Here is a 26907-nt window from a genome sequence, read left to right as displayed (position 1 = left end):
ACCTGCTCACGCTCAGACCTGACCAGGCCACCCCGCCTCCACCTGACATGGTGATGGTTCTAAGAAGTTTACTCAGGTGAACATGAGAGAGATTACTTCAAGAAAGCCCTTTTCTCTACAACCCTGAATCTCCTCCTCCCTGCCCATCTCAAGGTCAGAAGGAAAAGGCAGGGAGCTTGGACTCCCCCACCTCCATCCAATTCCATAAACATTTATTAAGCTTCCGTGTTGCAACAAATAAACACACACATGAAAAAAACAAACAAACAACAATTCGTGTCCTCCTTGAAGCTTGCAATTTTTAAATAAATTTCAATTAAATAATGCTTGAGAAACTTCAATTTTTAAATTAAACAAGTAAATTTAAATTAAATAACATTTGAGAAGCTTTCATTTTTAAAAATAAATAAATTTAATCCAGACAAAAACCCTGGAAGATAGGTACTAACTATGATTATCCTCAATTTTATGGTTCAAGAAACTGAGGCAGACAGAGGTTAAGTGACTTGCCTAGGTTCACACAGCTAGTAAGTGTCTGAGGATGGATTTGAACTCAGGTCTTCCTGACTCCAGGCTCATTCCTTATATCCACACTGCACCACCTTTTTTGCCTATTTCTGTTTTTCTCTTCTTTTTAGGTGACAGTTTATCTCAGATTACTACTTTTAAATAGGTAAAGTATTTTACATTTCCACCCTCTCATTTGAGCCTGATAATAGCACTGTGAAAGGGGTTGGGCAGGTGGTAACAGTCCCATTTGGTGGATAAGAAGACTGAGGCACAAAGAAGTTTGTGTGACTCTTTTAGGATCTGGGTTATTCTATTTCACCTTCAGAGCTTTGAAACCAGGAGGCAGAAGGGTCTGCTCTGGCGGCATCGACTCCTACACTAAGTCTCAATCAAAGCCTGCATTTTTAACAAGGAAAAAAAAAGTCAGGTTGACCCATACTCTCAGTTAATGTGTGTACCCAGGTTATAGGAAAAGCATATGAGACAGAGTATGGATTTCACATTGGGGAATAGGGAAGAAGAGGGAGGGATTTGAAACCTGAATAACATAGTGCAAAAGAAAGGACTATGGACTGTTCCTTTCAAGCTTAATATATATGGTCATCCCTAACATCCAGGCTGTAAACAGCACCCTGTCTTAATTACCCAGTTGGCTATCCTCTGGAGCACAGTCCTCATGGCTTTGAATCCCAATGCTGTGCAGCCTATCAGCACAGAGGGCACTTGGTGTAATTTGCAGAGATCAACCCAACTTGGCTGATCACTTTCAATGGGGATGGCACTGTTGATGGTTCTTAAGCCACTGTGTGCCAAGTCCTGTGCTGGGTATATAGATCACAAACACAAAAATGAAAGTTCCTACCCTCAAGGAGCTTATATTCTACTAGGGGTGAATCAACATATACACAGATAAGTAAATATAAAAGATAGACAAAAATGGTGATCTTGGCAGCTACAATGACCTGTTGGCAAGTTCGAGACTATCTGCACCTCATCACACTGCCTTTGCCAAAATGTTAGTTGGAAGAATGCATAAATGAATGAATTTGGATAGGCTCTGTCCATGGGGGTTTTATGTACAATACACTCAAAAGTCCAAGTTGCTTTCCTGCTTCTTGGAAAAGAATGATAGATCTCTCAGGTTCAAGATGTGGGGTGTTAGTCCACAATGCTGGGCACTAAATCTTTTCTTTCTAACCTTAGGATTTAGGGTAGCTGACCACAAGTATCCCTAATTAGAGACATTGAGGTGGTACAGCAGATATAGTATGATGGGCCTGGAGTCAGGAAGACTCAAGTTTAAATCTGGTTTCAGACACTTATGACCCTTAGCAAATTACTTAACCTCTGTTTGCCTCGATTTCCTCAACTATAAAACAAGGATCGTGATAGCACCCATTGCCCAGAATTGATGTGAGGATCACAAGAAATAATATCTATAAAGTGCTTAGCATAGTGCCTGGCATATAGATGGCACTCAATAAATGCTTTTGCCTCCTTTCCTAATTCTACCCATCCTGCATGTCATAGCTGTTGAATACTGTAATATACTATGCATTCTCTCCCTTGCCCAATATCTAAATTATTCCCATTCTTCTAACGTCCACAGATATGAGGGTGACCTCCCCATGCTTACTGGATCCTTGTAGCTCTCACTCCGAAGAGCAAATGGCACTCCCCAACTCCAGAAGGAAAGCTAACAGTTGGACAGTCTCATTAAATATCAGAAGCAAAGAAAGGCCTTTTTCTCTAACAAGGATGGCCTCTTACATATTCCTCAAACATCATATACACAGACCCATATTACAATGAACCAATCAAGAGGAAATGAAAAGTCCAAAGATTTATGCATGAACTTGCTGATATACTCCATTCATTTGCTTCTAATGAAAGTCTAAACTACATTTCTGCAAATACACAGGAATCACATGCACCAAATTGTGCTTTTCTACTCACCTCCACCACAATCCCTAGGTCCTTAACATAGTCTTTCTCTGTCTGGACCAACTCATTCAGGACAAACCTGAAAGGGAAAACAAGAACATTGAGGTTTTCTATTAGTGTTCAGGAGAGATGCTTTTTCCTTATTTAACTTCCTCATTAAAATTCACGGGATTACTATTACCTTTGACCTTTGATGATAAAATGGAAAATTTTCTTTATACAGTATCCAAAGGACGGGGGAAGGAGGGAGATCTACTCTACCTTCACATTCTCGAGGATGTTTTCCACGATTAAGGTGGAGGAGATGGTGCCTAAATAGGGCGGATGACTTTACCAAGGTGGGAAGAGAACTCTGGGTTTCTCTTTCCCAACCTTGAATTCTTTTTTCTTTCTATACCACATGTAGACCTTCTCTAGGCTTTGGAGCTAGAAGGCATCTTAGAGACCACTCAATCCAATGCCTTCTTTTTTGAATGAGGAAATAGGCCCATGGAGATGAAATGACTTGCTAAGAAAGTCTACAACTAATCAGTGAACAGCTGGGAAGTGCCCAGCTGAGATCCAGACCCAGGTCTCCTAATCCATTCTGTCTCCTGCTTTAGCCTTTGCTGCTTCCCATACCTGAACTGATCTTTCTCACTCCCACCTCATAGATCCCTTTTAAGGCTCAGTTCAGATGCCACTTTTGACATTAGACCTTTCCCAAATTCTCCTGTTGCTAGCTTCCACTCCTCTCCCCCTCCATATTATTGAGCACTTTTTATATTTGCTTCTCTGACCACTTCTGTCACCTTCTCCACCCTTTTGCTTAATGAGCTCCAGGGGTTCCCAACTACCTCCAGGTTCAAATAGTAAGTACTTTGTTCGACATTTAAAGCTGTATATAACCTAGTCTCTTCCTACCTTTCCAGTCCTTTTGTACCTTAATCTGCTCCATGTATTCTATGTTCCAGCAGCTTTGGAATTCCTCAAACACAAACACTCCATCTCCTACCTCAGTTACTTTGCTCCAGCATTTCACCACATTTGGAAAGCTCTACTCGTCAGCCAGGGCAGCTAGGTGGCGCCATAGTGCACAGAGTGCAAGGCTGGGAGTGGGGAAGATTCATCTCACTGAGTTCAGATCTAGCCTCAGACACACACACTTAGCTGTGTGTGACCTTCGGCAAGTCACTTAACTCTGTTTGCCTCAGTTTCCTCATCTGGAAAATGAGCTGGAGAAGGAAGCGGCAAGCCACTCCAATATCTTTGCCAAGAAAACCCCAAATGGGGTGACAAAGAGTCAGACATGACTGAAAACAACTGAACAACAATAATCCCCTAGGCCTCTGCCTCCTAGTTTCTGAGTCCCTTCAAGACTCAGCTCAGATCCCACCTACTCTAGGAGGCCTTTCCCCATTCCCAAGTTTTATTGTTTTCCATCTGTTCTGTATATAGCTTGTATCTACCTAGCTGTTTACAAGTTGTCCCTCTGGTAGAATGTAAGCTCCTTGAGGGCAGGGACTATGTTTTTGCCTTTCTTTGTATCCTCAGAGCTTAGCAAAATGCCTGGCACATAGTAAATGCTCAATAAATGTTAGTTGAATTTTACCAAGATGTTTTTCTGAAGCAAAAAATTTGTACTTGCTGAAAAATAAAGCAACCTCTTTGGAAAAAGTCAGGTCTTGAATGCTACAAGGCTGGATCACTAAGCCCAAGCTTACTGTTTCCTCTCTGAGCCTCAATTTCTTCATCTAAAAAATGAAGGGGTTAGTCTGGATGACCTCTAAGGCCCCTTCTAGCTCTGCCAATTTAAGACTAGAATAGCTACCTTTCTTTTCAGCTCTATTCTTTGGTTATCCAGACAGGCGCTAAGGAAAGGCCTTGTTTGATAATTATTTTTTAGAGACCATTAGGTTTAATAACACCAAGTGAAGTTAAAAAAAAAAAAGGCATCCAGGGTAAGGTGGTTATCTATGGAGCTGGCCAGGAAACCCTCAAAGACCCAGGATTGAGATCTATCGCAGAAAGGGGATTTTGTCTCCCCCAGGATCCCTCCCATTGGAAATATTATGTACACCTTGATTTAAATGATGCAGTCAGACCACTAAGGAAGACCACCTCTAGGATATTAGCTTTGTATCCTACAAAGAAGATTTCTTCTCAGTGGATTATTCAAACTGACTCCTAGGTTGTTCCCAAGTCCTTGGGACCTAGGCAACATTCCTTTGTTCTCCGTATCTCTTCCTTCTAGACAACCAGTCAAGAATTAAGGAGTACTGGCTGGAGGGTGGAGGAAACTGTGTGGTTTTCTTGGGCTTTAAACCCCAACCTTGCTGGCGAAGCTTGGAGTTGGACAACTGCATTGTTGAATCTAATCAAAAGATGGAGAAAAGTCAAAGCTCTGGCCTGTCAGAGGTCAGGCTCTACACCAGAGTTGCCACTCTCCTAGGAAGCAAATTCACCTGAGATATTTGCTCTGCAAAACATAACATAATCATGACAGCCAGTTGTACAGTATTATAGAATTATGGGAGTATGATATGGTAGAAGAAGAGATAGCTCTGAGTCATAAGTATTGGATTCAAATCCTACCTCTGACCCTTATTTTCTGTATGACTTTGGGCAAGTCACAGCCTCCCTGGTCTTTGGTTTCCTTGTTCCTGAGGAACTTAATTAGATGGTGTCTGAGGTTCCTTCCTATCCTAGATCTCTGATCCTACTTCTAGCCAAGGCCTGAGACCACAGGGCAAAGAGTGACAAAGAAGGAAGAGGAGTTTCTTTATCAGTGTAAGGAATACTTCCATCATCCCCCTCCTCTCTAGTGAAGATGACTATGCTTCCAGCCACAGAGAGGAAATGACAAGGATGAACGCATCTAAATATACTAGCATGGACTTAGAATGGTTACAGTTTATTCAAAAGTGAGAACAAGCCCTCCTACAGAAAAACCAGAGGGGGCAGTCGGAGGCAGGAGGGCTCCACGGGTCCAGTCTCCAGCCTCCAGGCAATTCTACCCTGGGCTGTTCCCTAACAGATAGATCCCTATGTTATTCTTTCAGTTCTCCAGGGAAGGAGATTTCACTCAAATCAAGTCAATAAGCATTTATTGAGGCATCTCCTATAGGTAAGTTGCTGTGTTTACAATCCAGCTGGGATGATAAGATGAAAACACTGAAAAGCAAAATTCCCAATTAAATCTTTAGTTATTTAAGATTAAGAAAAAGAAACACCACAAGGCAATCCTTGATTAAGTGGCAAGTTAATTCTATAGACGGTAAGTTCTGTCTCCCCAGAGTCTGGTCCTAGGGGTAAGGGCCATTTGAGAAGTAGAAGTTACTGTGTCTGCATTGCTTGAATCTCTCCAGCTGCAGTTTAGGCCTGTTCCTCCCAGGCTCTGTCCTTAATGACTGGTTTGTTTGTTTTGGTGAGGCAATTGGAGTTGACTTGCTCAGGGTCACACAGCTAGTGTCAAGTGTCAGGTCGGATTTGAACTCAGGTCCTCCTGACTCCAGGGTCAATCCTCTATCCACTGTGCCACCTAGCTGCCCCATGACCAGCTATTCTTGAGTGTCACTGTTTGTCATGAAATCTCCTTTCCAATGATCCAGACCAGTTAAACTTCTCATTAGCATTCTCTTCTCTGCTCGCACAGCATCAACTACCATCTCCATGCAGATGACTTCCCACATGGATCATCTTCAGCCCTGACTTCTCTCTTGACCTACCTCTTCTACTGACAACACACCAGACTCTGGATGTCCCATTGGAACCTCCCACTCACTGTCTCCAAATCAAGTACATCGGATCTTAGACGTAGAAGGGACTTCAGCACAGCCCCTCAAGTATACACTAATTAGCCCAACCCTTTCATTTAGCAGATGAGAATACTGAGGCCTAGAGATGCCAAGTGACTGTGCCCGAGGTCGCACAAGTAGTAAACATCAGAGACAAGAGATGTACTCAAGCCCTCAGATTCCAGAACCAATGCTCTTTCCATTGTACCATTTATGTCTTCATATATTGACTCTCAGTTGAATATTTATACTCCCGAACCTGCTCTTTTTTCCCGCATGAATTCATTATTTCCATCAGTGGTACCACCAATTCCTATGTCCTATGTACAAAACCTTGGAGTTCTTATTGATTCTTCCTTCCAATATTTCACATTCAAGTGGCTATTAAGTCCTATCGACTCTACTTCAACAAACTTTTCTATCTGTTCTCTCTGCTCTCTTTCCTCTGCTGTCATCTTGACACACACCATTACTACCACCAGCTGGAACTGCTGTAATACCTTACTAACAGGTTTCCTGTGCTCTCTGCCCCACCAAAAAGCCTTCACTCCATTGCCAAACTAAGCTGTCTCAGACATGGGTCATACCACTCCTTGACTAAAAAAAATCTCTGGTGACTCTCTATGGCCAATTAAGTAAAGTTCAAAGTTCTTAACCTGGTATCCAAGATTTTCCTCAATTTGGCACCACCCTGCCTTATCTTGCATTCAGTTTACATACCAACCAAACTGGACTAGAGATAGCTAGGTGGTACAGGAGATAGTGCTGGGCCTGGAGTCAGAAAAACCCAAGTTCTAATCTAACCTCAGTTACTTACTAGGTATCACACTATATCTCTCTCGGTTTCCTCAACTGTAAAATGGGGATAATAACAGCACTGATTTTCTAGGGTTGTTGTGAGGATCAAAGGCAACAGTATTTGAAAAGCACTTGGCACAGTACCTAGTGCACAGTAGGTGCCTAATAATGCTTATTTCCTTTCTTCCTTCCTTCCTTTCCTTTCAACGCACCATGTGCTTTGTACTAAGCCCCCACGGCTATATGTGCACTAAGTCCCTGTCATCTCTCCCCACCTTTGCCTACTGCTTACCTGTGATTCAGAGGGCAACTCACATGGCGCCCCCTTCAGGAAACAGGCTCTGATCTGCACAGCCAGTGATAACCTCCCTCTTTGCTCTCACCTAGCCCTTTGCTTCGTATACCTGTGTGATACACTGATCACACATCAGCATCACACCTCCAGAGCTGAGAGGGCCCTTGGAGCTCACCTAGCCCAGCCCCCTCATTTTCCAGATGAAGAAAATTGAGGTCAGAGCAGTTGAGGGACTTGCTTCGAGTCCCACTGGAGGAACGCGGCACAGCCAAGAATCAGGGCTCTTGCTGTGGCAGCAGACAGCAGTGCCTGTGCCATATGCTGCTAGACTATCAACTCCCTGAGGGCAGGGATATCATCTAAACTTTATCTCCCCCAGTCCTAGCACAGAGATTTCTAAATAGTGAGCACAGAACAAAGAATCCTTCCAGCTATGATTCTATGATCCTTCCCCTCAGCAGTATTTTTTAACACTTTTATTCGCTAGCATTTATCTAACACTCTAAGGTTTGTCAAATGTTTTACAAATACTACCTCATTTGATTTTCACAACAACCCTGACAGGTAGGTTCTATTATTACCCCCATTTTACAGATTAGGAAACTGAGGCAGACAGTGGATAATTGACTTGTCCAGGGTCACACAGCTTATGTGTGTCTGAGGTCAGATTTAATAATAATAACAACAAGGATAAAAACTAATAGTTATAGAGTGCTTTCTTCATGCTGGGCACTGTGCTAAGCCCTTTACAATTATCACCTCATTTGAACAACCCTAGGAAGTAGATGATATTATTATCTCCATTCTACAGATAGGGAAACTGAGGCAGACAGAGGCTAAGTGACTTGCCCAGGGTCACATAGCCAGTAATTGTCAGAGGCCAGATTTGAACTCAGGTCCAGTGCTCTATCCATTGCACCACCTAGCTGCCCCTTAGCTCCCTATTGCCATCTTCATCCTCTGGATCCCGTCTAGTACCTTATTTCCCACATGCCACTATTACAAAGCAGAATGTCTAATCCTATCTTATCGTACCATTATGCTTCATATCCAGTTGATCTGCCATGAGGTTGTTCTATAAAAGAAAGTAGTAAACATCTCTTTATCTCCACTGGAGGCAGAGAAACACCAATTAGCCTTAAGATATAGCAGGATAAATTTAGGATAGATGAAGAACTTCATGTCAGCAAGGTGTGCGAAACGAGAAACTAGATGAATTCACTTCAGGAAGGAGGGGGAGGCCCGGAGAGGAAGGCAGATGGAATGAAAAGGAGATGCCCATAGGTTTGGAATAAATGCTTTGCCAGGCTGCCAGGAAATTACCTGAATGATCTCTCAAGGGCCCTTCCAGCTCAATAGGCCCACATTTCTAAGAATTGTGACTGACTTTGCTAAATGTACCAAGGCACCCTGAGCCCGAGGGGCCCCCAAACATTGCAGGCTCAAGACACACGCACCTTCCGCTTCACTGAGGCCCAAATATGAATCCAGGTTTGCCTCTCACTCATCTATGTGACCTTGAGAAATGTTTGGGAGGGGCTAGGAGTTGTATGGGGGAGAAATGAAGAGGATGAGTCAACCAGAACTTGTGTTACTAAATGTACCTACGATCCTATCTCCAGAACTACTGGGGGTCTCAGAAGCCCTCTGGTCCAACAGCCTCATTTTACAGATGAGGGAACTAAGGCCCAGGGAAATGAAGCAACTTGGCCAAGGCAACCTACACTTTGAGAAAACCCAGTAAATCTAAAATGACAAAACCTAGGAGATTTGGATTATTCACAATACAAAAGGTTTCACTGCCAGGTTACAGAAAGCTCCCCTAGTTCACTTAAATCAAAATTTTATTTATAAAACTCAACTTCTATACAACCTTCTGGGAACACATCTATCATGCAAAGCACCAAGGGGAAAGCATCATGAACATCCTTCTCTCTTACTAGATAAGATCCCACTCAGGTGGTGTCAGATATGTGACTAGCAATTTTTCTTTCTTTTGCCCATGGTAAGTCCCACAAACCCTTGTGCAGAGCAAGGTACAAGAGCTGTGTTCCTATCGTCTTTTACCAACCACACAGAGTTGTTAGATTGGGTCCACGGCTTGTTCCCATGGGAAAAAGATTTCCTAATACAGAGTTGTTAAACTGGCCTCAGAAGGTAGCCCAAACCAGGTTAAAATATAATTGGGAAATGTTTAACAAAATAAATAAAAATACAACATAAACAATAGTTTGTGGTTTTCTAAGCCAATATGTGACAAGGACTCTTCATTTGAGTTTGACACTACTGCCCGAATCCAATGAGGTGGAAACTGAGGGTGAGGAGGAGAGAAGTTGCTTATCAGTCCTGGAGTATGATGAAGCATTACTCTACGTTGTTGGGACAATGCCTGTTGTGTTTGGGGTCCCCACCTAGCTCACTTTTCCACACTGGTCTTTCACTTCAGTCATCAACCACTCCCTGGCATCTCCATGGACTTTGTCTCATGCCTGGGGATTTCTAGACTAAATGGTCACAGCTCCTGGAGCTTCTCCTTTTCCTTTCTCCTTTTCTCTGGGTAGAGAAAAGGGTATTTACAATTTCTAGGGCTGGGTTCCAGTAACACTGCCACTAAAGGTTGCTATTTAAACATATGACCCAATCCAGTCTAGAAAGTCCTTAATTTTTAGGCATCAGGTATCTTTGATGTCATTGTCATCGTCGTCATCGTCATCATCATCACCTCCTCCTCCTCCATCATCTTCTTCTTCTTCTCCTCCTCCTTCATCTTCTCTTCTTTCTCTTTCTTCTTCTCCTCCTCCTTCTCCCTTTTCTCCTCAATGTTTAAAAGTATGAAAGTCTGTAGGACAACTTTATTTGGAATGAAAGGTACCTGCAGGACTGGACCAAGACCCTTGGTAGCCCTAGGTAAGGTCTGAAAATTGGGTTTCCTAGATATATGGCCCAGCAGGGGTTCTGAGCCTTCTCTGTAGCACACACAGCTTGACTTACTACTAAACAGAAGCCTATATACTGTGGACATAAGAAGTTTCCGGTATTGAAAAGGCTCATTTCTGCTAAACAAATTGTGCTACGCAAATGTGATGGAATATTTCTGAGCCATAAGAAACAACGAATAGGAAGAATTCAGAAAAACATAGGAACACTTTTATCAACTGAAACAGAGTGAAGGAAGCAGAACCAGGAAAACAGACACATGGCCCATGATGATGCAAATGGAAAGGAGCCTTTAAACTGGACACTGTGTAATTATAATGACCAAAGCTGGCCCTGGAGAAGGGAGGGAGAATGTACTTTCCTCGTTTCTTCCCAATAGTGGGGGATGATGTGTATAGCACATTGCATATGCTGTTAGACTCGGTTAGATACGTTAGTTAGTTTTGTTGCTCTACCTTTTTTCCATCCTCTTTTTAAATGATTGTCATCAAAGATAGCTTGCTGGGTAGGAGACGTACAAAAAATATATTTAGAAATGTAGGTTATATAAAAACAAAAGATATCAATAAATTGTCTCCAAAATGTATAAGAAATAATAATTAAAACAGTCTCTTATTGCCCCTCCATCTGTGCTATATTTTCCCTTGCCTCTTATCCTGACTCTACTCTACAGTGATTTACTTTGGAAAACATCTTTCTTGTCCCTCCTTTTGAATATGTTGAAGAATATTCTCCCCCTACCCTCAGTGCCGCAAACCCTCTCTCCCCCTCATTGGCTTACATCCTGCCCCTGAGGGCTTTGGCTCTCTGCTCCTCTTCCAGGTTCCGAGGTGGTGTAGGTGGAGGCATCCCTTCATTCAGACAACCCGTGGGGTCTTTCAAGCTCCCTCGGTAGGAACCTCCTTCTAGGCTCTGAAAATAGAAGGAAAGATGCTCTCAGAAAAGAACGTATTGGAATGGAGTTGCTTCATTGCCATTCTTACTGCACCCCCCTCCACATCCCCAAATTATAACCAGCTTGGAGGTAATTAGCTGAGTACCTTGTAGTTTCAACCAAAATGGAACATGGAAAGATGTCTCCCCCTCAATATTTTTTATTATTTAATTAAATATTTCTTAATTACATGTAAAAACATTTTAACATTTGTTTTCTAAAATTTTGAGAGTTTCAAATTCTTTCCCTCCCTCCCCTCCCCCTTTCTTGAGAAGACAAATAATTTGATAGAGGTTATATATGTGTAGTCATAACAAAACATATTTACATATTAACCACATTACAAAAGAAAACACAGACCAAAAAAATAAAGAAAAATAAAGTTTTTTAAAAAAGTGTGCTTCGATCCACATTCAGATTCTATCAGTTCTTTCTCTGGAGATGGAAAGCATTTTTTTAACATGAGTCCTTCAGAATTGTTTAGGATTACTGTATTGCTGAGAAAAACTAAATCATTCACAGATTATCATCATACAATATTGCTTTTACTGGGTTCTCCTGGTTCTGCTCACTTCACTTTGCATCAGTTCATATAAGTCTTCCCAGGTTTTTTCCATCCTGCTCATCATTTCTTATAGCACAATAGCAACCCATCACAATCATATACCACAATTTGTTCAGCCATTCCCCAATTGATAGGCATCCTCTTAAATCTCCATTTCTTTGCAACCACAAAAAGAGATGCCATAAATATTTTTGTATGAATAGAGCCTTTTATTTTTTTTGTTTGTTTGTTTTCTTTGGTATACAGGCCTAGTAGTGGTGTTGCTAGATCAAAAGGTATGCACAATTTTATAGCACTTTGGGCATAGCTCCAAATAGCTCTCCAGAATAGTTGGATCAGTTCAAAACTCCAACAGTGTATAGTCTCTCCATGTTTCCACATCCTCTCCAACATTTGTCATTTTCTTTTTCTGCCATATTAGTCAATCTGATAGGTGTGAGGTGGTGACTCAGAGTTGTTTTAATTTGAATTTCTCTAATCAATAATGATTTAGAGCATTTTTTTCATATGACTATAAACAGAACTTTGATTTTTTTCTTCTGAAAACTGCCTGTTCATATCCTTTGTTATTCAGTCATTTCAGTCATGTCCAATCCCTTGTGACCCTATTTAGGGTTTTCTTGGAAAAGATTTTAGAGTGGTTTATCATTTCCTTTTCCAGCTCATTCTACCAATGAGGAAACTGAGGCAAACAGGATTAGGTGATTTGCCCAGGGTCACATAGTGTGGGACTGTCTGAGGCCAGATTTGAACTTAGGTCTTCCTGACTCTAGGCTAGCACTCTATCTACTGTGCCACCTTGCTGGCCCTCGTAACTTTTGACTATTTATCAACTGGGGAGTGACTTGTATTCTTATAAATTTGACTTAGTTCTTTATATATTTGAGAAATGAGGTCTTTATCAGAGAAGCTTGCTGTAAAAATTTTCCCCCAGTTTCCTGCTTTCCTTCTAATCTTGGTTGCATTGATTTTGTTTGTAAAATACCTTTTTCATTTAATACAATCAAAATTATCCCCTTATAACCCATAATATTCTCTGTCTATTGTTTGGTCATAAATTTTTCCCTTTCTGTAGATCTGATAGGTAAAATTTTCCACGCTCCCTTACTTTGCTTATGAGATCACCCTTTATGACTAAATCATGTATCCATTTTGACTTTATCTTGGTATATGGTGTGAGTTGTTGGTCTGTACCTAGTTTCTGCCAAATTTCTTTCCAGTATTTCCAGGGATTTTTGTCAAATAGTGAGTTCTTGTCCTAAAAGCTTGGATCTTTGCATTTATCAAACACTAGGTTACTATGGTCATTTACTATTGTATGTTGTCTGGGACAATTAACTCTTCTGTCCCAAGTAATTTCATTTATGATTTCTTGAAATAGAGCTCTGAAAAACCAGGCTTTGATAAGCACATTGGAATTCAAATGTAGTTACTTGACTATGCCTTAAATCCAAATCACTCTGGCTCTCACTGATTGGCCAACGATAGGTCCCAGCCCACGCCTCACTTGGTCATTGGCTGGGTTTGATAGCTCAGAGTGAGTGTAAATAGCAATTGCTTCAGGCCAGAAACCCTGAAGGTCTTTCCTTTCCAGATTGATTTTTTTTTTTTTTTGAGTAGGCAAACTAGGCCATCTTTTGCCTCATTTGTTACATAGTCTTAAATCACTGGCTGACTGTTGCCTCAGATAAACTGAGACCTGGGAAAGACCCTAGCTTAAAAAGGCCAAGGTCTCCCACTGCATCCAGGGCCATCTCCAGTCATCCTGATCTATATCTTGCCACAGGACCCAGATGGCTCTGGAGGAGACAGTGAGGCTGGTGACTTTGCACAGCCCTGCTTCACTTAAATCCAATTCACTTGCAAGTCAAGACATCACCCTCCTGATGTCATTGGTACTCTTTGAGAAAGAAGGACAAACAATAACAATTGTATACCTAATTATTCTATTGATCCACCACTCTGTTTCTTAGCCAGTACTAGATTGTTTTCATGATTACCACTTTGTAATATAGTTTGAGATCTGGTATGGCTAGGCTACCTTCCTTCACATGTTTTTCATAATTCCCTTGATATTCTGGACCTTTCGTCCTTCAAGATGAATTTTGTTAGTATTTTTTATAGCTCTATAAAATAATTTTTGGTAGTGGGATTGATATGGCACTAAATTAGTAAATTAACTTAAGTAGAATTATCATTTTTATTATATTGTCTCAGACTACCCATAAGCAACTAATATTTCTCCGATTATTTAGATCTGACTTTATTTGTGTGAAAAGTGTTTTATAATTGCGTTCATATAGCTCCTGAGTTTGTCTTGGCAGGCAGACTCCCAAGTATTTTATATTGTCTGCAGTTATTTTAAATGGAATTTCTCTTTCTATTTCTTGGTGCTGGACTTTGTTGGTAAAATATAGAAATGCTGATGATTTATATGGGTTTATTTTATATCCTGTAACTTTGCTGAAGTTGTTAATTGTTTCAACTAGCATCTCAAAATCAACATATCCCCAAAAAAACTTCATTATCTTCCACCCCTCAGCTAAACCTGCTCCAATCCTCCCACCTTCCAAATTTCCTTATATCTGGTGAAGATGTCACCTTCTTTCTAGTCATCCAGGTTGGCAACTCATCTTTGACTCACTCTCACTTCCCCTATATCTAATCACTTGCCAAGTGTTACTGATTTTACCTGCACAGTGTTGTAGTAGAGGTGCTGGAGGGGTGCTGGATTGGCAGTCAGGACACCTGGCTTGAATCCCTGTTATACTACTTATTACTGGCATAACCTTAGGCTAGGTCATTTTGATTCTGTGTGATGAAGTTTCCTAATTTTTAAGCAAGGGGGTTGACCTAGATGACTTCAAAGGTTGAGGAGGGGAAGGAGATTAGGTGTAGAAAGGGGCACCTGAGTAGCAGAATGAATAAAACCCACTGAAGATGGATTCCAAGACATCACATCAGAAAACAATTTCAAACCTTCCACCCTCAACTTTTTCCTGAAATAAAACAAGAGGAAGACCCTTTAGAGTATATGCAAATAAAACCAGAAGGCATAAAAGAAGAAAGAGTGGAAAGTAAAGGTTGGATAATCAATCTGCCCTGGTGGGAAAAAAAATTAAGGATGGTTAATGCTTTCCAGCCAGCAATGTGAAGTAACCAAAATTGTTTCATTCAAATTTATTCAGGAAACATTGATTTAACCTACTACATGCTAAGTGCTGGTTCTGTAAATTTACAAAATAGCACAGTTCTTGCCTTAAGGAATCTTACATTCCACTTGGGGATGGCATTTGGGGAGAGTCAACCTAAGCATATATAATGCAAGGTAAGGTGTAAGTGGGGAAGAGTTAGGCGAAAGAGAGATCTAGACAATGTCCTTCTGTTCTTTTGTTAAGGGGCAAAACCTTCCTTTGGCCCTAAATCCCAGGAAAGTGCCTAACAAGTTTAGGACTCCCATCAGAGCCACTTTGTTCTTAGCTGTCTATATATGTGTGTGTGTGTGTTTGTGTGTGTATATATATATATATATATATATGTATATACAGAGAGAGAGAGAGAGAGAGAGAGAGAGGGAGAGAGGAGAAGAGGAGAAAAAGAAGAAAAGAAATGAAAAATAAGAGAAAAGTAAAGGAGAAAGAAAAAGGCCAACCAGAGTCTCTATTCTGTCTGACACCAGAGAACAGAGATGAAGATAGGTTTCAAAGCAGGGATCCTTTAATACATGCCATGAACTGTCTTTTTTTTCACTTTCCTCCTCCTCTAAACCCTGAACAAGGTAGCAAATAAAAACACATTCATCAATTCCTCAGAACTTCTTTATGTGAGAGAAAAAGAGTAGTTTGGTCTGCTGCTAGACCCAAGTATCCCTCTTCTTACGAGTGTAAACTTTTCAGGGTGGCTGCCGTAGAATCAAACAATTCCCAGGCATGTTGCAGCCCATGTTAAGGCAGCACTTCTATGTGCAATGAAAACACAAGAGTTAGAAACTTCTATGCAAATGACATTTTTATCTTTGTAATTTTACTGTTTCCTGAGAGAAGTAGTATGAGATGGTAGAAAGAATACAGACTTGGGCATTACATAGGATCTACCCCAAAACTATGTGGCTCATCGGGGGAGTAAGGGGTTATTGCTACCTTTAAGTATTTAAAAGATTGTCAAGTAGAAGAAGTTGAAACAATTAACAACTTCACGTAAAAGGCAAATAGGTGGTGCAGTGACTAGAGCACCAGACCTGGAGTCAGGAAGACCTGAATTCAAATCTGGCCTCAGATACTCACTAGCTGTGTGACACTGGGCAAATCACTTAACTCTATTAGCCTCAGTTTCCTCATCTGTAAAATGAGCTGGAGACAGAAATAGCAAAGCACTCCAGTATCTTTGCCAGGAAAACCCCAAATGGGGTCATGAAGAGTTGAACACCACTGAAAATGACTGAACAACAACAAATCAGTTAGGGGATGGACTAGATCTCTGAGGTCCCTCCCAACTCTAGGATTCTGGGATGGCTATGTGACCTTGGTGAAATCACTTTGGGTCTCTCTTAGCCTCGGGGCCTTGTTTGCAAGCCACCCTGAAGGCGATACATGAGGCAGCATCTATCAGTCAAGGCAAACCACCATCATCTTGCCATCATCTCTCCTGAGAGTCTAATGGAAACATCTCAGGACTCTTATACCAAGAGCAATGAGAATGTCAGTATTCCCAATACCACCAGCCCTGCTTCCAGCCCAACCCCCATAGTCATCACTGAGGGGAATAATTATTGGGGAGAAGCGACTCACCTTCCTCATCACCACTAGCAACAACTGCTATCCATCTGCCACCAATGGGCTCATAAGTGTAAGAGGCTTGGGAGTGTCAGACCCCTAGTCCTTCTAGCATAATCCTCACAGACATTATCCAGTGGAGAGGGAGCCAGCCAGCCCCACCTACTGCCACTCACAGAGCAGGCAAGCCAGCCTAGCTGATGCAGCAAGGCACCCCAAGGGAGCAATGGGAGGCATCATGTGCCAGGCAAGCCAAACCACTGCCAGCACCTTGATCACCAAGCCCCCTCAGTCCCTGGTGAATGTAGCCCAGCACCCTGAATCCAGCAGCTTTGAGAACAACAATGCTTCCAGCCTTCATCCTGGGAAGCAACTCCTGAAAAGATACAGTCCAACAAAATGCTCCTGCAGGTGTGATAACCATAGGAACTGAAGACTCAGAAGAGAAAGTTCCTGACACCAAAGCCCTGGGCATTGTCAAATGATCCAGCAGCAGCAACTCATCGGATATTTTTCCCCAGTGGGCATGATATTATAGAAGAGGCATTGCTATCTGCTTTGCTGCTTCACCCTAAGGACTAGGGGACCTTTCCATCCGACTTGTAGTTGAAACTTTCTACATATGTCATCTCCACCATTAGAATATGAGCTCCCTCTGAGCAGAGGCTGTATTATTTTTCTATTTATATTGCTAGAGTTTAGCACAGTGCTGTGCACATAGTAGGCACTTAATAAATTCTCCCTCCCTCTCTCTTTCTTCCTTCCTCCTTTCTTCCCCTCCTTCCCTCACTCTCTCCTTCCCTTCCTTTCCCCATTCCTTCTTTCCTCCTTTCTTCCCTTCCTTCTTTCCTTTCATCCTCTCTTTCTTTCTTCCTTCAGTGAAGGGTTGTCCTAGGTGATTTGAAGTGTCTTCTAGCTCAAACATTCTCTGGTTCTGTTTTCTCGTGTGGGGTGACATATGAGTGTCTGCTAGTTCTACCTGCATGACCTTGGGTAAGTCATTGAACTTCTTTGGAACTTAGTTTCTTCATTTGTAAAATTAGGGCCTTAGATTACGTTTCCTTCTAGATTGAAATCACAACACTGCTATAATCTTCAGGCTATCTTAGATGTATTGTTCACGTTCTTTTGCTCTGACTGCGGTCTTTCTCCAAGTTAAATGACCCAGGGTTATGGTACCACAGAGATATTGCTATGGGTGGATACTGCCTGTATTTTTTAAAATTGTCTGTTAAAAGTATTTGTTGTATCATAAAACTTTAGAATGTGATTTTAACAGACTACTTTCATTCCTAAGACTGACAATGGATCATCAGGATAACCTGCACAGAACGAATAACCTAGGTCAAGAAAAATTATGAAACGTTTATTGGGTTCAGAGAGTGCCTGTTATTTCTGGCTCTGCTAATAAGCAGAGTATGAAAAGAGCCCTCAGGACAAAAACCAGAACTTGGTAGGTGGTATTAAAGGGCTGTGGGAGGCGCAAATTTTGGAAACAGAATAGAAAGGCCTTGAGCACTGGAAGGGAGATTCATGCTAGGAAAGGGTAAAGGCCACGTGAGCAAGCTGAGGCCAGGCCTAGGCAATGGTTACTTAGAATGAAATATGAAGAAACTCAATTTTCATCCTAAGGGGAGGGCCAGCCTGAAGAGTGGGTTCCTAGAATAATCAAATGTTGACCAGTGCGGGGAAATCAGTCAGCGTCAGAACTTCAAAGGCTGGAGAAAAAGACTTCCAGGAAAGAGGCCACATGGGTTCCTGTCAGGTTAGGGTCGCCCTAGAACACTGTCGGCCTGAGCTCTGGGCAAGCATCTTTTGAGGCCCAGGTACAGAAGTGTTATCTTCAACTGGAGTTCCTTGGAGAATATTCCAACCAAGTAAAGAAGGCTCGGAACAGAAGGCTGAGAAGCTGTGTTTGTCACTATTTGGCTAGATTAAAATTATTTTAGGATTAGATTTGTGTCCCATCCCATTCCCCCTCCTTTTTTCATAATCTAATTTATTTTGTTCACAAAAAATACAAAAAGTAAGTTTTCTTTGTCTTTCTGGAGGACTGAGGAGACACGCCTCCCACTCTAAGTAAAAAGCAGCAGACAATGGACTTGTAATGAGCCTAAGTTGTCAGACATGGTCCGTGTGTCAGTTTTCTTTGCTTAATGGCACCTGGTTATTACAAAGCAGGGTTACAGAGAAGCAATTTTTTTTAAAAGCACAAAACATTTTTGAAAGCTTTTATCCTTTATAAAAGACGAAGTAGACACTCTTGATTAATGTTAAAAAGCTTTTTCATAGATAAAATCAATACACCTAGAATTAGAATGAAATTATACAAATGGGGAAAGGTTTTGCATTAAATATCTATGATAAAAAGTCTGACATTGAAAAATCTATAGAGAATTGCCATATAGTTCTGATATTAAGACCCATTCCTCAACAGACAAAGACCAAGTAATTTTCTTCTTCTTTTTTTTTTTTTTCAGTGAGGCAATTGGGGTTATGTGATTTGTCCGGGGTCACACCGCTAGTAAGTATCAAGTGTCTGAGGTCGGATTTGAACTCGGGTCCTCCTGACTCCAGGGCCGGTGCTCTGTATTCATTGCACCACCTAGCTGCCCCAAGACCAAGTAATTTTCAAAAGAAGAAATGTAAACTATCAACATCCATCTGAAAACCTTTTCAAAATCACTGTTAAATAGAGAAATACAAATTAAAACAACTCTGAGGTATCACCTCACACCAATCAAAATGGTGAAGAAGGTAAAAGACTGGAAAATTCATCTTTGGTGGGAAGGGAAATATCCCAATTCATTGCTGGTGAAGCTGTGAATTGATACAGATATTTGAGAAATCATTTTGGAATTATGTAAGACATATTACTAGATTTTTTTCTCCCATTTAACCCAAAGATCCTTCTGATGGATTTGACCCTCAAGGAGACTCATGACAGGAAATGACTCTTATGGACAAAAATATTCACAGCAGCATTGTGATACTGAAAAGCTGAAGGGAAGAAGGCGTCCAAATCAATGAGAAATGGTGAAACTGTATTATATGAATGCAATGGAAAAAATATCATACAATAAGACATGATGAGTGTGTAGAATGAGGAAAAACACTGAAAGACTTGTATGAAGTGATGCCAGTGAAGGAAGCCAAGTCAAAACCACACATATATACATACATATATACACACACACATGTAATGACTACTACGATACAAAGACATTGCTAAATGGCAGTAAGACTCAAGGTCAAATGTAAGAGCCCACAGGGGAACCATACTATCCAAGTGAAAACACCCATCCTTCTTTTCTGTTCATGCTGGGTCACGTACAAAAGTGGAAAGTGACATGTACCTCTAAGAATCAATCATGCTATTGGGCAATTTCATCTAGCTGTTTATAGGGAATGTGGTGTTTTATGGGTATTGGTTGAGAAATATCTGTTGTGTCAAAACAAAATAGATTCATTAAAAGAATAAAAACAAAAACCTCTTGAGAGGGCAGGCATTAATGTAGAGTACAAAGAACCCTAGATTTGGAGAACAAAGATCTGGCATTCACTCTTGGCTCTGATGCGTACTCTCTGTGTATGCCTGGGAAAATCAATAAATCTCTCCTGAACCTCAATTGCTTCATCTGTAAAATGGAGAGACACTTGCACTACTTCCCTCACAGGGCTGCTGTGAAATTTCTTGGTAAACCTCAAAAGCTGCCCGGTATACATATGAATTGCTACTATTGGGCAAATTAAGGTGAATTGGGCAAATTAAGGGGAAGAGAGATAGTATGACTTAGTGAAAAAAGGGTTGCTATTAGAGTCATAAAGCTTTGGATTTAGGTCCTATCCCTGACACATACTAGCTAAATGACCTAGGGTAAGCCACTTAATCTCTCAATGCCTCCAGGCAACCAAGGCTATAAGTTATAGAGGAGCTGCTGACCTGCCTTGGTGGAAGGAGTTTCCATAATGGAACTTCCCTACACTAATGAAATCATAGGTCTGAACCCAAAAGGAGGGGGGAAAAAAAGGCTGGGGAAAGAGGGATTTTGTTTATCTTGAAATCAGGAAATTCTAATAGAATCTAAGTACCTAAGAACTGGTAAGAGGAGCAAGCACTACATCCCAGGCAGATCTAGGATGCTGGGCTATTGGAGAAGGGGCCCCAAGACCTGTATTCAAATCCCAGATCCATTCTTTACTACCTGGGCAACTTTGGACAAGTCACCTAATGTTTCTCTGCCTCAGTATCCTCCTTTGTAAAATGAAAGGGAACAGTGACCCATGGCTTCTCAGAGAGAATAAATAGGGTTCAGCTACTGGTGCTGTACCCACTTCTTCCTGGGGTTATTTCCCTATAGGCTCAAATTAACCTGCTTCGAAAGACAGTATCATTTGACACACTTTTGCTAGCTACTTAATGAGCCAATTCATGTAGACACAGATAAGAAAGAATACAGTGGAACAGGCACACCTACTTCCATTTTCCCTCCTCAGGCTGTCTTTGGGAAAGGAAGCCTTTTCAAAAGGAGTGGACTGGGAGGATAAGAGAAGACCGGATACCTTTGCCAAAACAATTAAATTCAATGTGAACGCATTTATTGAGCACCTTTTATGTGCAAGGCTCTATACTAGGTACTATGGGTACCTAGGTATACTAGGTATTGTAAGATAGATAGACATAAGGCATGTTCTCAAGGCACTTATAATTTAATAATCTAAAAGGGTAGGGAAGGGGCAGCTAGGTGACACAGTGGGTCGAGCACTGGCCCTGGAGTCAGGAGGCCCCGAGTTCAAATCTGGCCTCAGACACTTACTAGCTGTGTGACCCTGGGCAAGTCCCTTAACCCTGATTGCCTCCAAAAAGGGGTGGGGGTAGGGGTGGTAAAAACATGTGCACAGAAGGAGAACGAGATACATTCAAAAGAGAGTTCAAGCAAAGTGCAATGAGAAATTTGAGGATGGAGAAATCTTTGGTGGAAGGGGCCTGGGAGGACCTCATCAAGGAGGTGGATCATAGGTTAGGCCTTGACTTAAGGGCAGGACTTTAAGAGACTATGATGGTAGGGACGGTGTAAATGGAAATGCAGAGATGGGAATGGGCAGGAAGAGAATGTGGAATGGAGAGTAATCCTGTTTGGCTAGAATGTAGAGTGCCAGGAAAGGAACAGGATGAAAGAAGGGGGCAACAAGATAGATCACAGGATTTAGGTCTGGAAGACCAGTTGGACCTCTGCTCTGACTACCTCATTGTACAGATGAGGAAACTGAGATCCACAGTGGTCCGCTGAGCTCCATCAGTGGTTTGTCCAAGGTTACGGAGGTGTTAAAGTGTTGGATTTGAAATTGTAACTCAAGTCCTCTGGTTAGACTATCCACTCTATTTGTATACCCCCAGGCTTGGGGGGAAAAACCACACTAGACCTGAGCACATGCTCCATGTGGGACAGTCCTGAGTCTACACTGCTACCATCAGATGATTCAGAGACACTGATGTGTCACTTGTGGAAACAAGAGTCAAATCTAGGATGTGGTTTCCTTGCCACAGTCCAGTTTTCTCTCCAGCGGTTCAATGTCTGTGTCAGAAAAGAGACGGTGGTGAGGAAGGGGAACTCCTAGGGTTCCAGACCAACAGAAAAAAAAAAAAGAGACAGAGATGTGGGATTTCCATGGGAACCGGGACCCAGCCTGTATACCTCCCTGAACAGTACAGAAACTCACAGGGAAACACGGTGTGATTTCCCACTAAGTAAGCCCTGTAAAAACACTGCCTCTTGCTACTCTCACCAACTCCAAAGAACAAAGAGTGCATTATATAGCTTTCCAAGGCATTTCGCTACAAAGCCCCAAGTCACTCTTTTCTACTAAAGGTAGAAAAGAGTGAGGGGCTATCTCATTTTACCTTTCAATTTACGGATCTGGAGACTAAGGCCTGGGGTAGACAAGCGCCTTCCCAAAGTCACAAAAGGAAGTGGCAGAGCTGAGATTAGAACTCAATTCTCTTGACCGTCAGTTGAAGGTTCTGGTCAAGGACAACATTCCCTCTCCTAACAATGTGGGATCTTGGGCAGATCATTTCCCTTCCCTAAGCCTCAGCTGCTTTATCTTTAAAGTGAAAGAGGCAGGGTGGACTTAAATGGTCTCTGAGATCCTTTTTTATCCTGAGATCCCATGATCCTCCCTCCCAATCATCTATGTATAAATCCAGCATCTGTGACTCTCACTGTTTAGAGACAAAGAGAAACAAAAGGTAATGTCTACATTCTCAGAGTTCAAAATCCACAGGAGGGGAATCATAGTATGTCCTCATCAGCAGTATAGAGATTCAAAGAGGGAACTGGATGGGAAAATCAAGGAAAGGGTGCTGGCTTCTCACTCTCTGGATGGCTCTGTTGTTTGGAAGGCTCCTTTTATCTTAGCAAACCAAAACATTGAGAAAGGAGTAAGCATGTGGGAGAGATCCCCCAAAAGGCCTGATCTCTGTAAACAGGGACTCTGTGAAATAGGTGAGGTGGTTCTGAAGCACACTTAAGAGAGCCTTCTTGGCTCCCACAGAGAGTCCCGACAACCTGCTAGGTGGTGTAGCACATACAGTGCTGGATCCAGAGTCAGGAAGACCTAAGTTCAAAGCCAGCCTCAAGATAAGTCACATAGTCAAGTTAATGGCCATTTATGTGCTCAGTATGTACCAGGTACTATAATAAGTGCTGGGGCTATGAAAACAAGCAAAACAATATCAAGTGGCTTACATTCTAATGGGGAAAGTTAACACATGAAAGGGAATTGAAAAGTGAAAAAAGGTGGGGGTTGAGAGGACCTGACTAGGGAACATAATGGGGAAATCCAGAGAATGAAGGATAACTGGTCTGGGCCCTTCTTCGAAATGGAGGTCATGGAAGGAACTCACCAAAGGAGCTGGAGAAGTGGCAAAATCTAGAAGCATGGTGGTATCCCAAGTACTTGATAAATGGCTTTTTGTGTTCATTTGTTCATTCATTCATTCATTCATTCATTCCCCAATATTGGCTCTGACCCTTCTGTTGGCAACAAGGTATATTGGGAAGAGAATTCTACCTAGAATTAGATGAGTTTGAAGTTTGAATTCCACATCTGACATTCCTAGTGTGTCATCCTGGACAATTCACCTTCTCTCAGTCGCATCAAATAAGAGGGTTGGACACGATGACCTTTAAGGTCCCTTATCTCTAAATCTATCATCTTATGATGGAGGAATCATCTACTTATATTTTCTATCAGATAGTTTTTCAAGCCCAAAGGCTGGACCATGCCTTTGCCTTCCTAAGGAACCCTCTATACGTGAGGCTAGGAGTCCAGTCCAGCTGGATTTCCCACAGAGCTGTCCTGCCATGTCAGGGGGTCAGATAAAAAGGTTTCAGACCCAGGGCTTGGCATTGTTCTTTGAGCCGAGCAAACGACTGAGGAAAGCCAAGAGAGGCAGAGTGAATCCAGGCCAAGCTAAAGAACTGATGGAAGGTGATATGAGGCAGGAACTCCTATGAAGACCTTTAGTTATAGGTATATTGCTTTTCTAGACTCTGCTCCTTCATGGTGGGTGAAATGTGGGTGTAACTGGGTGAGAGAAGAGAGAGGGGGACAAAAGGGGCAAGAAAGAAAGCCTTTCCCCCTTGTAAACCATACCTGACAGTAACAATAACAGGATAGGGACTAGACCTGTGATTTCATATATGTAGGGAACTCTGGAATGAGGAAAATCTCTCTACCAAGATAGCTTGGCATTTTCTCTACTAGTGATGGTCTTAGTGACGTTTCTGGAGCACTGAGAGGTTAAGTGACTTGTCCAAGGTCACACAGTTAGCAGGTATCAGGGACAAGATCTGAACACAGGTCTTCTTGGTTCCAAGTAACAATATAGATAATTTCATAGCCGATATCTATGTAGCAATTTAAGGTTTTCAAAGTGCTTTACGTATATTCTTCTATTCATTTCTTGCAGATACCCTGTGAAGCTGACTCAGGGGTGTGCTGGAGCCTGTTCGTATCTATTTACATGAGCTGATTGTTGAATTTTCAGTGTGAGAATTTAGATCTCGGAAATTGGCAAATGATACAAATCAGAGCTTGATTTACTGTTTTGCTGCTTGTCTAGACTTAAGAAGATGATGGGGGAAAGGTTAATACAGATGAAACTTAAAAGTGTGTTGTGAACACAATCTTTTTTTCAGGGGAGCTGATTGTTAAACTAACCAGCACATTCATGGGTAGATCTGACATATACAAGATGCCCCAAAGTCACAAACTTTAACATGTTAAAGCTTTCAACATCTTTAGAAGCTATTTGTCAGTTGTTAAAATGGAAAACTGCATTGAGACTTGTGGGGGACCCTGTATGAACATCCCCATTTTGCAGATGAGGAAACTAAAATGATCAAATGATATACCCAAGCTCACGGATCTAGCAAATGTCAAAGGTGAAATTTGAACCCTGGTCTCACTTGACTCCAAGAAAAGTCCTCTTTTCCACTACACTTTGCTTCCAACTGAAGATTCAGAGCAAATATTGGGGGAACGAATGAAGGAACAACTGAACAAAAAGGCATTCATAAAGTACTTGCTGTATGCCAGGCATTGTGCCAACCCCTGGGAATACAACTTCCCATACACAATGTAGTGAATAACTCCCTAAAATCAAAGAAGAAAGCATTTTGCTGTGCGTAAAGAGGCCACTTAATGAAGACTTGGTGATGGCTAGATTGGAGTCCCCATCCTGGACAAGTCACCGGAGGCGAGCCAGGGGCTAGCTACTCTCCTCATAATTAATAAACAGTTTGTAGACTCCCTCCTTTTCTAGAAGTTGGTTAAGATTGGATTCCTGAAATAGTGCTCTGGGAGAGGCAAAGAAGGCTAACACATAGCCCTATCCTCAGGCAGCTTATAATCCACTAGTAGGAGCCAAGTTCATGTGAAAGGTTAGCCAGTAAAAATTCAAAGCAATAATTCAACAGAGCCTTTTAGAAAAGGTGTTACTAGGTCCTATGACTCATTGCCCTATGAAAGATATAAAGTAAAAACACTCTAGGCATTCAGGGAAGAGAAGGGAAGGGTTGGGGAAGTCAGAGAGGACTGAGAAGAAGTACTCCTTAGTACTCAGAGCAGTCCCTGGCTCCTGCTTAGAAACAGAAGGCTGGTAGGAAAATGGAAAGCCTTTGAGAGGAGTTTATGAGCCCAGTTACTGGTAAACCTTAACTGCTAAAACTACTTAAAACTCCAGGATGAGGATGATACAAAGATTCCCGGGAAAGTTTGCAAAGTGGAATGGGTGGAGGAGTCACTATATAATATTCAATGACTGGTTTAAAGTAATGAAACAAGTTTCTATGGGGCGCTTCTATCCTTTTTTCTTCATTATTGTTCTCCTTCCCTCCCCATCCTCTCCATCTCCTCACACACTACAGGGACTGGTTATATAGGACTAGGATGGAGACCAGGAGCACAGATGACCATCCCAATGAGGGTCAAAATGAAAGAATCACAAACCTCAGAGTTTCCAGAGTCCTTACAGGTCATCTTTTCTAACTCAGACCCGAAATGTGACTCTTCTCCCTGACATACCTAGCAGATGATCATCCAGGTTCTGTCCGAAGACCTCTAGTGATGGGGAGCTCACTACCTCCCAAGGAAACCATTCTATTTTGAGGCTATGCAGCACCTGACTCCCATGGCTTAGAAATAGTGGGGAAGGAAGTAGGTGAAAGGAAGAAGAAGAGAATAGTCTCAATGATACTGATTTGTCATCTTTTCAACATACGTCTCCAGTATATTGGAAAGTATGATTGGAGGAAAATGAGGAGGGATCCCTTTATGGAGCTAGAACTCTGTTCTGGTGAACATCCTAAGCCCTTGGCCAGCACCATCCCAGTGCAGATGCTCAAATGCCATGAGCTCCATTGTCCCTTCCCCTATTACACTGTCCTTTCACACAGAAATGACATTACTGACAAATCACCAGCAACTCCATGCCTGGAGTTATTTTTCTGGTAGCAGGGATGTGTCTCCACTGAGCCACCCCCACAGACACTTGCCTGTTCCTTCTTGTAACCAACTGCCTGTATTTGTGAGGGGGCCCAGCCAGGGCCGGGAGGCAGTCTGTGGTCCCAGAACAAAATCAAGTGACATCAACTGGCCCTGGCAGGAAACAAACCTGTAGCTTTGACCTTATCAGCACAGGGCTCTAAGCCCATCCACAGAGACTTCTCAAAGGCCACAGCTTCAGCAGAACCAGCTTGCAGGCAGCTATGTCCCCTCTGATATTTGTCTCAATTAATCTGCTCTATCACCCAGGAGAGAGAACGAGAGAGAAAGAAAGAGAGAGAGAGAGAGAGAGAGAGAGAGAGAGA

General features: G+C 41.9%; 1 protein-coding gene across 5 annotated transcripts in view; it reads right to left on the bottom strand.

Annotated features, from left to right (window-relative positions):
• The window catches only part of KALRN (kalirin RhoGEF kinase), a 966578-nt gene that overhangs the window by 91313 nt on the left and 848358 nt on the right, over positions 1 to 26907 (bottom strand). For all 5 annotated transcript variants that reach the window (XM_027845153.1, XM_027845154.1, XM_027845155.1 and 2 more), the window contains 2 exons: positions 11042 to 11172; positions 2467 to 2533 (listed from right to left, as the gene is read on the bottom strand). In XM_027845153.1, the coding sequence (XP_027700954.1) occupies positions 2467 to 2533; positions 11042 to 11172 (198 nt within the window). The remainder of the gene's footprint in view (positions 1 to 2466; positions 2534 to 11041; positions 11173 to 26907) is intronic.

This window comes from Vombatus ursinus, unplaced genomic scaffold (genome assembly GCF_900497805.2).
Source record: "Vombatus ursinus unplaced genomic scaffold, bare-nosed wombat genome assembly UNPS02014959.1, whole genome shotgun sequence".
Taxonomy (NCBI): domain Eukaryota; kingdom Metazoa; phylum Chordata; class Mammalia; order Diprotodontia; family Vombatidae; genus Vombatus; species Vombatus ursinus.
This window is presented reverse-complemented; position numbering and strand designations above follow the sequence as displayed.